Source organism: Scardinius erythrophthalmus (genome assembly GCF_964197995.2).
Source record: "Scardinius erythrophthalmus genome assembly, chromosome: 21".
In the NCBI taxonomy this organism is placed as follows: Eukaryota; Metazoa; Chordata; class Actinopteri; order Cypriniformes; family Leuciscidae; genus Scardinius; species Scardinius erythrophthalmus.
Genome location: NC_138241.1, coordinates 16,846,606 through 16,859,160, shown reverse-complemented (window position 1 = coordinate 16,859,160; position 12,555 = coordinate 16,846,606). Strand labels below are relative to the sequence as shown.

At 36.4% G+C, this 12,555-nt stretch overlaps 1 protein-coding gene across 1 annotated transcript in view; it reads left to right on the top strand.

Moving 5' to 3' along the window:
• thbs2a (thrombospondin 2a) overlaps nucleotides 1–5,951 on the top strand; it is a 28,032-nt gene extending 22,081 nt beyond the window's left edge. The window contains exons 18-22 of the mRNA XM_081350228.1: nucleotides 726–953; nucleotides 1,050–1,321; nucleotides 1,408–1,505; nucleotides 1,587–1,726; nucleotides 4,814–5,951. Of these exons, the coding sequence (XP_081206354.1) occupies nucleotides 726–953; nucleotides 1,050–1,321; nucleotides 1,408–1,505; nucleotides 1,587–1,726; nucleotides 4,814–4,821 (746 nt within the window). The 3' untranslated portion in view covers nucleotides 4,822–5,951. The remainder of the gene's footprint in view (nucleotides 1–725; nucleotides 954–1,049; nucleotides 1,322–1,407; nucleotides 1,506–1,586; nucleotides 1,727–4,813) is intronic.
• Nucleotides 5,952–12,555: the final 6,604 nt, after the last annotated feature.

Below are 12,555 nucleotides of genomic sequence, written 5' to 3'. Positions count from 1 at the left end.
GTGCAAAAGCCTACTTGACTTTTCCCTCATATTTGATGTGCTAAAGTCTGGATTTAATAGATTTCACATTTGAAGCCAGTCACATGTTAATGTACATGACATGAAAGGACAGCTGAGATTGCTTTGTGCTTGGAGAAGAGAGCTGGGGTTTTAGATGAAATCTTCCTTTGGTTCAAATATTTCTATAACCCCTAACAATTTTATTTCACACAATTTAGTGTGGGTGGGTAACATATACTATAATATAATATAATATGATATAATACATTTCTAGATCATTTATATTAATATTCAAATCGTTTATGAAGAATAATTATTAAAATGTAAAAACGTAATAATTATTAACCAAGTAATTAATAATATAATATAATTTGCACATGCTCAGGCAGTTTCAACAGGTAGTAAATATGTATATTTATTTATTGATTAATAATTCTTAGTTTTTATTTTACATTTTGCATTTTTAATTAATTTAAATATTAATAAAGAAAATATTTATTAATTATATTTAATAATTAATAATTTTTTTTATTATTATTTACTTAATGTATAATATTTATATTAAAATGGGAATTAGTATTACTATTATTATTATTTTTATCATCTGTGTATATTATTTTTGGTTTTAATTCATTTTTTTGGTTATTAAAAATCTTAAAAAGTGTGGATGGCAGATTTAACAGATCTACTGACATTTATTGTGAACTATTCTAACTTTCTTCCAGGGGATGGAAGAGGCGACGCCTGCAAAGATGATTTTGACAATGACAGCATTCCAGACTTTTTGGATGTGTGCCCTGAGAACGACGCCATCAGCATCACAGACTTCAGGAAGTTTCAGATGGTGCATTTGGACCCCAAAGGAACAACACAAATTGATCCCAACTGGGTGGTCAGACATCAAGGCAAAGAGTTGGTTCAGACTGCCAATTCTGACCCTGGTATTGCTGTGGGTGAGTATGTGAGCTTTCAGAGTAGCCCATCTGGTCATGATTTTAGCTTGATGTCATTGAGGAAATGAGACTTCAACCTTTTGAATTGCTCTTCAGGTTTCGATGAGTTCAACTCTGTGGATTTCAGTGGCACTTTCTACGTCAACACTGACAGAGATGACGATTACGCTGGGTTTGTGTTTGGCTATCAGTCCAGCGGGCGATTCTACGTAGTAATGTGGAAGCAGATAACTCAGACGTACTGGGAGGACAAACCTTCAAAAGCCTTTGGCATCTCAGGGGTTTCTCTGAAAGTGGTCAACTCTACCACGGGCACAGGGGAGCACCTGCGTAACGCCCTGTGGCACACTGGTGACACTCCTGGACAGGCAAGGCTGACTTCTCATCAAATATGATTGATCTGTTAGCGTTTATGGTAACCTTTGCTCAAACTAATCGCTGTATGGTCTGACAGGTCCGCACACTGTGGCACGACCCTAAAAATATCGGCTGGAAGGATTATACCGCCTACAGGTGGCATCTCATCCACAGACCCAAGACAGGATTCATCAGGTGATTAACAGGAAGGACTTAACTGACACAGTGATCTTATAAAGCATGTAGAGTTAACAGATCTATGTTCTTTCTCACCAGAGTGGTGGTTTATGAGGGGAAACAGATCATGTCAGACTCAGGGCCGGTTTATGATCAAACATTTGCAGGAGGGAGATTAGGACTGTTCGTCTTCTCCCAGGAACTGGTTTACTTCTCTGATCTCAAGTACGAGTGTCGAGGTGAGTAGTTTATCATAACAAAACATGGGTAATTGTTTAAATCACACCCCTGTTGTATTAGTAATGTGTGTCGAACCACTGTCTCTAACACCATTTCTACACTTGTGGCCCGTCAAAACCAGGGCCGGTTCTAGACATTAGGAGGCCCTAGGCAAAATTCATGTTGGAGGCCCCCCACCCCCAATAAAAAAACACTTGAAACAAATATGATTCCTAACCTTTTTATTTATACAACATTTAATTTTAAAAGCAGTATATTTTTACTTACACAGTACATAAGTTTGGACACATTACTATTTTTAATGTTTTTGAAAGAAGTCTCTTATGCTCATCAAGCCTGGATTTATTTGATCAAAAATACAGAAAAATAATATAGTGAAAATAGTTAAAATTTAAAATAATGGTTTTCTATTTTACTATACTTTATATTTCTGTGATGCAAAGCTGAATTTAGTGCCACGTGATCATTCTGATTTATTATGTTAGAAATGGTGCTTAATATTTATTTTATAACCTGTGATACTTTTTTTCAGGATCTTTGATTATTAAAAAGTTGTTTTAAAAAAGTCTTCACTGTCACTTTTTATATATTTAACACATCCTTGCTGAATATTCCTGTTTTTTTTTCTCTGTATTTTTGATCAAATAAATGCAGGCTTGTAGAGCATAATAATAAACTTCTTTCAAAAACATTAAAAATAGTAATGGGTCCAGACTTTTACCGGTACTGTATGTACATATTAATCAAACTTTATCTAAGGTAATCTCTTTTTTGTTTAATGAAGATGTTATTGTTGTTGTTGTTATTTTGCTGTTTTATTCAATTTATTCACAGTTCCAGAATCCCACTTCAGTAGATGAGCATAAGTTATTTTATATTGCATTGCTACCTTAAATATGCTATACACAAATAAAGTGGAAGAGAAAGACACGATCGCTACTGAGCAGAAAAAAATATATAAAGTGATATTATTGGCGTAATGTCAGGAATCTAATCATCAGCAGAATTTAGAAGATAGACCCATAGATATGAGATCCTTTATTTGAAACATTTAAAAATGTTGTAGTGTGTTGGCTTTTTAACTTAGAATACAGACGTCTTGTCTTTTAATTGTGTAGCTTTTTTACTAGTCAGCTCCCGACGCGATGTTATTCATTGTACGCGCAAATTCAAAGCGTCGCGTCTTGGGCACGTTACGCTCGCGCTCTTTTAAACTCGTAATAAAGCGGTGAATGATTTTTCCAGAAATGACGCTGATCTACAGTACAAGTTTATATTTAGAATACATTGCAATCACTCCAAAATAGATGACGACAACTAACACATCCATGCTGTATGAGATGTGCTTCTTTGTGTGCTTATTAGGCTTTTGCCTCGCAGCACCTGATGGATGCGTTCTTTACACATACTTTCAGAAGCCGGCACCCGCTTTGTAACGGACACATTAATTGGTTTAACTGTAGTAATGTAACAGTCTATGGTTAAGATAAACATCGTCACTATTTTTAGTTAATAAATAAATATTGAAATAAATTGTAGATAGGACATTTGTACATTTTTTTATTTTTTTTTTGTCCCTCTGTCTGGGCCCCATCCCGCCAATCGGGCCCTAGGCACGTGCCTAGTTTGCCTTTGCGTTAATCCGGCTCTGGTCAAAACTAAACCCCTCCTCCGTTCTTCCTACTCCAGCCACTTCATTTTCTCCACCTGTCTGAAATACAGTAGCATTATATACACTCACCTAAAGGATTATTAGGAACACCATACTAATTCTGTGTTTGACCCCCTTTCGCCTTCAGAACTGCCTTAATTCTACGTGGCATTGATTCAACAAGGTGCTGAAAGCATTCTTTAGAAATGTTGGCCCATATTGATAGGATAGCATCTTGCAGTTGATGGAGATTTATGGGATGCACATCCAGGGCACGAAGCTCCCGTTCCACCACATCCCAAAGATGCTCTATTGGGTTGAGATCTGGAGACTGTGGGGGCCATTTTAGTACAGTGAACTCATTGTCATGTTCAAGAAACCAATTTGAAATGATTCGAGCTTTGTGACATGGTGCATTATCCTGCTGGAAGTAGCCATCAGAGGATGGGTACATGGTGGTCATAAAAGGATGGACATGGTCAGAAACAATGCTCAGGTAGGCCGTGGCATTTAAACGATGCCCAATTGGCACTAAGGGGCCTAAAGTGTGCCAAGAAAACATCCCCCACACCATTACACCACCACCACCACCACCACCACCAGCCTGCACAGTGGTAACAAGGCATGATGGATCCATGTTCTCATTCTGTTTACACCAAATTCTGAATGTCTCAACAGAAATCGAGACTCATCAGACCAGGCAACATTTTTCCAGTCTTCAACGGTCCAATTTTGGTGAGCTCGTGCAAATTGTAGCTTCTTTTTCCTATTTGTAGTGGAGTTGAGTGATACCCTGTGGGGTCTTCTGCTGTTGTGGCCCATCCGCCTCAAGGTTGTGCGTGTTGTGGCTTCACAAATGCTTTGCTGCATACCTCGGTTGTAACGAGTGGTTATTTCAGTCAAAGTTGCTCTTCTATCAGCTTGAATCAGTCGGCCCATTCTCCTCTGACCTCTAGCATCAACAAGGCATTTTCGCCCACAGGACTGCCGCATACTGGATGTTTTTCCCTTTTCACACCATTCTTTGTAAACCCTAGAAATGGTTGTGCATGAAAATCCCAGTCACTGAGCAGATTGTGAAATACTCAGACCGGCCCGTCTGGCACCAACAACCATGCCACGCTCAAAATTGCCTTTCCCATTCTGACATTCAGTTTGGAGTTCAGGAGATTGTCTTGACCAGGACCACACCCCTAAATGCATTGAAGCAACTGCCATGTGATTGGTTGATTAGATAATTGCAATAATCAGAAATTGAACAGGTGTTCCTAATAATCCTTTAGGTGAGTGTATATTATAATGTAAAAGTGCTTGGAAAACAGAGTCTGCATCACCTATGGTTTAGTGTTATCTGTTAAAATATTAGCAAAGCAGATTCATTAATAGCAAAGCAGAAAAACAAAGCCACTTTTTTCATTCTTTTTCTGCTTTTCAGATAACTGAACAAGAGAAGAAATTACCCTCCTTAAAGACTATATCTCAACTACACATTTTCACACTCTCTGACAAAACACAGAAGACCAAAGACTTTTGTGGACTACACAGAAGGGAAACAGACCACAAACCTCCTCCTGAGGAGAAATAATGAACTTAAACTACAAGCACATTTATAGGGATTTTTTGTATAGATTTTTTTGTGTCCTCAAGTCAGTCATTGTTAGCCAAAGTTTGGGTAATGTTAATCAGACATTATGTTTGTGGTATTTTTCTTATTTAATTTTTTTTACAAAATGTAACAAAATCTAGAGGAAAAATAATCACCAACTTTATCACCAACTGCTTTACTTGCACAAGATTTTTTTTTTTTCTTCCTCTGTATTGTTACAATGTGCAGAATTTTTCTTCTTTGGATTTGTTGTTGTAATGGAGACATCTTTTTCTACAACCCTCGATTCTAACAGGGGCTTTGGGTTTGATCAGCATATACATGTTTTAGAGACCTTTGAGATGAAGATGTTTATATTAAGACTGTATCATAATTACTTGTGTAAAGTATTTATATGACACTTGCAATTCAGTATCAAGTTATGTCTAGGTTTTTTTTTTTTTTTTTTTGCAATGCTTTCAGAACCTAGACATTGTAAATACTAATTTATTTGTTTACACTGACAAAATTTGACTATTGCAGAAATAAAGATTAAAAAAGAAAAAAATTAGCTGAGTATGCGTGTGCTATTGTTTCGTTTCATTTTTGTCCTTTGGTGCCACACTGCATTTGTTGCATTGAACACACATTTGCTGATCATCAACCACTTTTTCTTTTGTTTCTTATGTTTTGTCTGTTTATCAAAGAAACTGTCATGGAGTGGACAAGACATAAGACAAAAGTTGTGTTTTTATCAGAGAAACAGAAATTGTCATTCATCGTCCAGATCTTTTTGAGCCTTAATGTTCATCAGTGTTTTGTCTTTCTTTTGATTTTAAAATGATTTTATATTTTGTAAAAAGTGCCTTCGATTTTTATGCCACATCCCCAGAAAACCTTGTAAAGTTTTCTAATATTGTTATTCTCACAGTTGTCAGGTTGTTGTTGTGTTTTCCGTTTTTTTCTTTAATAAAAGGTTTACACAGTTCTCCATTTGGACTGGTGCTTTGGAATCATTCCAAATACTATAATGGGATGTATGATAGTTTTTAAAGATGTCTATCACTGACATCACTGCTGCCATAAATCCTGCATCATGCCTGTCCTTCACTAAACAACTGTTTTAACTGTTCATGCACAAAGAGGCCCAAAAAGTCCTGGAGGGGTGCAACATGGGCCTATATTCACTTATCTCCAAAACTGACATGAATTTGTTTTTAGATCTTAATATGATTTTATGGTGCCATGGTAAAGCATGTACAGTCAGTCAATAGTTCAATGACGTGATATTAATTTTTGTATGAGCTATCCGTTTAAAAAGTACTACAAAAATATAGTGCTGCAGGGATGATATATTTTTGGTCCGAAATCCAGAAACAAGCTTTTTACCACTTCTAGTTCCATTGTCCTGAAGGGTTTTTGGAGAAATGCCTAAAATAAGGTGTGTGATTAACACAAGCTCAACATTTTATTCTAAAAATACATCTGTAATATCCCCTTGTGGGTTTTTTTATATTTTACTAGTTGCTAACAAGTGGCTAAATGGGATTACAGATGTTTTTGGGGACATTAAACATCATCATGCCGAACACACATGTACTCACTAGTCCACCTACACTCACTGTGTTTAATGCTTTTGCAAACTATTAAAAATTTTCAGGGAAAATGAATTAAAAACTGAAAGAGTTGGAAACGTATGCTGCGTTCACGCCATGACGTTATTCCCATAATTTCGAGATGACAACACGTTCTACTCTGAGTCGTTCAATTATACACCTAAACACCTAAATTAATCTGCATCGGTCACGTGGTACAAAAAGGAGCTCTTTATTATTATTACAAAAAGTTGTAATTACGAGCTCTACGAGGAAGTGAACAAACATGCAGTGATCTCATCTTTAATGGTGGTGATGTTGAAGTCATGTGAACGTGGTGTAGCTTTACTTCTGGCAATTGGATTTAGGCTTCAAAATGTATAAAATGTGTGTTAATTTGTGAAGATTATCATGATGAACAAAACCATCATAATTTCTGTAATAATCCATAAACTAATGGAAAAATCAATGGGTTTTTGTCGAGGGAACCAGGGGGATGTAAACTTCCAGGTCGGCCTACAAAAATATGTCATCACTGCACCACTCAATGCTATCTTCCTAGCATGGCAGTTCCCTTTGGATGTGGACACAGACATGGGCTACATCCGAAATAGCATACTTCCCTATATAGTAGGCGAAAAACAGTATGTAACAAAAGAAGTATGTCTGAATTCACAGTACTCACAAAAGAGCAGGCAAAAAGTACCCGGATGACCTACTTCCAGCGAGATTCTGAAGTGTGCATACGGTAGGATTTGTGAATGGCAGTGACGAGACACAACTGACACAACATGGCGAACGTAGTGCGTCCAGATTACATTCATACGACACACAATCATTCTATAAAGGACACACTTTTTTAGCGGTTGTTAAGAAATGATTTATTCATAATAAGTACCTACTCAAGAGAGCATGGGATTTTGGACTCAGCCATGATCTCCTGGCCATTAAATGATTAACTGTAATTAGTACTGTACCTTTAAATACAGTACATATTTACACACAATAATACATAATTATACACTGACTGTTGCATCAACAATGTAATATTCTACAAATGGCTTCTAACATTCACTGTTTTTTTAAGTGGCAGTAGGGGGTGACAAACAGAAAGCATTAAATAGGCTACTCAGCATGTGAAATCACATTTTATGACAAAATATTACAATGAAATCCAATGACTCCAAACAAAGCACGCTGTTGTGAAAACATCCCACGACTGCATATGATAACCTTGTTGAAAATGTTTAATTTTCTATGAAATGACAAAAGCCAGGTGCAGCTACATCCATTCCCATGGATTACATTGTATTTGCATGTCCTATGCATTTGTAAACCTCATCACAAATGTTGATCCCCTTCTGCTTACATTTTAAAGGTCCCAAGTCTTTTGTGATCTCCAGCAGGCACACTTTTAAAGTCCGCTTTGAAACACAAACTGACATTTGGGACTTGCAGCTGGTTTACAGACGAAGCCAAGATACCATTGATATGTTGTAAATGCGGTTGGGCCAAAGAGACATAAATGTGTGCATTTTAACAAGCCAGCAACTGGCTTTAAGAGATAAACAAGTTAAAAGACTACTGTCATTTCCAACTACCGCTGTTAAAACTAAATATAAAGGCACCATGCCAGGAGCTTTAAGTACGCCAATCTTCAAAAATAAAAGTCTCTTACAGTACCTGTGTTCCCTCATGGACCATAAGTGAGACATTACCAGGTTCATATCCAGAAACAACTGTTCTTTTACAAAACCACTTCCACCATATGGTAGGAATTAATAGTTGTGTTTTAAATCGTTCTTCTTCCAGACGTCACTCAAATGTATTTCAGTTCTATGGTTTCTTTAATTCGCAGCCTTCTTAAAGTGATAGTTCAACCAAAAATAAAAATGTTGTCATCATTTACTCACCCTCAAGTTGTTCCAAACTTTTATGAGTTTCTTTTTTCTGCTGAACACAAAAGATATTTTGATGAATATGGGTAATCAAACTGTTGATGAGCCTCACTGACTTCCATAGTATTGGAAAACAACTTATTGGAAATGTGTTCAGCAGAAGAAATAAATTCATACAGGTTTGGACCAACTTTAGGGTGAGTAAACGATGACAGGTTTTTCTTTTTTTGTATGAACTATCCCTTTAATAGTTTTATAATAATTGTGTTTAACACAATGTTACATTGGATAGAAACCTGGACCATATGTTGCTTTGAGCAATAATCCACACGTGGGCCTCCATTTGGTAAACATTAAGGTAAATTCTTCTTTTACTGTGAATTTTCTCTGTGACTGACATTAAGTTTGCCAGTGCTGTCAACCAAAAAGTATAAATGTTAACAAGTGTGGCCCAGCACCACAGGCACCCATTACATGTTTTCCATGGAAACAAAAACAATTAAATGTTCTCAAGTTCTGCACATATACTGCCAGATGAAGATACGACTGGCTGAATTGTTTACAATTATAAAACATTGCTCAATGACAACAGAGCAAAAGCAATCATCTGGAATCCTTGATTTTGATTGGTCAATCGCAAACGCAACGCCTTTCATATCACGCGAGGCAGCAGCATCATTCATTCACAAGCACAACTGCCACCATTTTGTGTAGCCTATTTATCAGTTGTAGATTGATTGAGGTATTAATATAACGTCCAATGATGGTGAAGAAGATTCAAATTGAAGTTTTTTTTTATTAGAACAAAGTAAACTCGGGCAATATAGGCCTACACAAAATACAACACAGCGTGCGTACACGTACAATACGAGTCAATGACCGTGAGAAACAGTTTATTTGTTTGGCGAGTAGAAACGTAATAAGCGGGAAAATGATCGCAAATAGCGCAAAATTAACCCCGACACCTTATTCCTTACATGCTTTATTTAGCTATTTACATACAAATATATGATAGATGGTTGTGTCCAACAGCCAATTATAGCTCTGATTAATTTTCCACAGCCATATTGGCTCTGGATCTGTTTTCTAAGCCTGTACTCTCTCTGATATGGCTGTCATTAAATACAGCTGTCAGATGATATATTCTCACTTCTAGTCCCCCTTGGCTGTTGTCTGCATTGCAATGTAGGACTGTGAAAGGTTTCAATGTGCTTATTTGCATGATATCACTGCACTGTCTTGTGAGGTATGTTGAAGTAGGCAATGGTATTTTTTCATAATTTGTGACCATCTTGCAAATCATATCAGCCAACTTCCTCATTAAAGAAAATGGGCATTTTTAAAGGCTGAAATGGTGTTTCATTACAATGTTGAGTTACTACAGAATGGGTAATGTCTATGCTTGACATTGCTGGTTGAGTTTCAGTTTACTGTCAGAAATATTTGCTTGCAGGGTTCAGAGAGCTGCTCAAACAGCAAGTCGAATTGGGAACGGTATCTCTTAGTGTTCTGGATAATCACATGTGAATGTGAAAACATAAAGTAGTTTCCATTAGACTGGGTCGGAAGTTCAGTGTCCTGAGGCAGGTAAAAAAAAAAAAAGGCTTTCAGCTCCTCAACATAAAGCAGCACCTTAATGACACAGGCACTCGTGACTGCTTGAGTTAACAGCTGAAAGCCTTCCCGTAGCTTTCTCAGTAACAGAAAGTAGGAGAGTTTATCTTTGACATTCAGGTTGGCACATGGAGTTAATGTCTTGTACTGACTCCACTCCTTTGACCTTTATCAGGTTCACAATCAGTACGGCCCAATTATTCTGATGATGAATCTCTCGCGTCATGCTCTGAGGAAAGAACAGAAGTCTGTAAATGCTCGTAAATTATTACTCCTATGGTTTGGCATGCCAAATCCCTAATTTTTCCAGAACTTAATGATTCTCCAACTGTTGTGGGTGGGTGTCTTCACAGCACAGGAGCCAGACCTCCCACTGTGCCTAACCACAGTTTTATATACGGCCTGCTGCTAGACACAATTTTGTGAGTCTCCCCCCCAACTGTCTGATGTTGCCATTTAGGCATTACATATTGTTGATGATATACAGTGGTTGGTTCACTTTATAAATTAAACTGAATTAAGATAGATAGATAGATAGATAGATAGATAGATAGATAGATAGATAGATAGATAGATAGATAGATAGATAGATAGATAGATAGATAGATAGATAGATAGATAGATAGATAGATAGATAGATAGATAGATAGATAGATAGATAGATAGATAGATAGATAGATAGATAGATAGATGAAACAAAACTGCACTAATGTAGGCTACAACTGTCAAGGGAAATAACTAGTAATTGCTTGAGAATGTTACAGATTCAAGTATCATTTGTACAATGGCGACCTCTACTGGAAAATAGTATAACCTGTTAAATGTTATAAATAATATTATACTAATGTGTTACAAGATTTAAGAAGGAAAATAGTAGGCCTATAACCTGTTAAATGTTATAAATAATATTATACTAATGTGTTACAAGATTTAAGAAGGAAATTAGAAAGAGAGAGAGAGAGAGAGAGAGAGAGAGAGAGAGAGAGAGAGAGAGAGAGAGAGAGAGAGAGATTTGATGAAAACAAATCTGCTGAATTTTTATAGCTACTGTAGATCTAGATGTCGCCTACAGTCACATGTGCACAGGCTCACATGCCGATGTTTTTTTTTAAGACCCTCTTGTTTACAGATCTCACGGACTGAGCTCTTGAGTAATCACACTTTCGCAGATGTCACTAAATATATCTCATAATAGCTGCGCAATCGTGACAGATATAGTGCTCCTGCTTATTTACATGGCGAAATGGTTGACACAGAATCCTAAATAGATTTTCCCCACAGAAAACCTGCAATGTTTGCTTGTTTAGAATTAGAGTGTCAAAAGCGCTGTGTATTTAATCTAATAATCAAGAGGCTAATTTACGACTCCTACTAATGACCAATGCTTTTTGGAAGGTCACCAAGTAGGCTACCGTCAGCATAACTTCATTAATATTCATGAGCTACGCTTTCCCATTGGAAGGTCGTGATGCGATTTCAACATAACCTTAGAAGGTTTTTTTTTTTTGTTTCCTTTGTTTTTACATAACCTTAGAAATAATTGGAAATAAGTTACAAAGAGAAATAATTTAATTGCCTGCTAACAATTTGAAAAGGGGGGGGTGGAAGGTTATTGAGTTTGCCTAACATCGGATCCGATGTTAGGCGAACTCAATAACCTCCCCCCCCCCCCCCCCCCTTTTTTTTTTGAATGGCACAAGTAATATTCATGAACTTCGCTTTTGCCATAGAAGAATGATTTCCTCGCCGGTGTCTATTTTATTTTATTTTTTTATTCTTTATTTTTTTATTCAATGCCACAAAAACAAAAGGTATTTTTATTAGGTAAATAAAAAAATTAGGTAAAACATATTCACAATATCACATTAACATTAGCTTCCAGAAAAAAAAAAAAAAAAAACTATTTTACATAAAATACATGTTTTCATTGCTTATTTGTTCTTAGTTTGTTCCAAAAGATGTACATATAATGTAAAGTCATTTATAAAATGTGGAAAATTTGGTTTACCTTGAGCTCACTTCTCTTTATGAATATGGTATTTTCCTAATAAAATAAATAACTGTATAATATGTTGTTCTTTACATTCCAAATTGTCATTCTAAATATAAAAAGCACATCAAAAACACACCTCGCCAGTGTCTATGGACCTATCGTAAGTGTCTTGCACTGAGCTTCGTGACGCACTTCCGTTTTGAAATAGTACGTCTCACTTATTTCCGGTTATGTTTACTTTCAATGTACTGTGGTCAATGAGTTGAACAAACGCCACTTAAAATGAGTGTCCGCAATAAGATTTAAAAATGTGACAATTTTTGCCCAAAATGCTATAATATTCAAAGTAGTTGTCTGTCATTCTCCTCTACGCTCTTTACGTAATTGATTAAATAGCCTATTTAACATCGTTAACTTACAGGCACCTCGCGAGCATTCATTCATTCATTCAACTACTTTAAAAGACTGGAATAAACACCAGCGCACATAAGC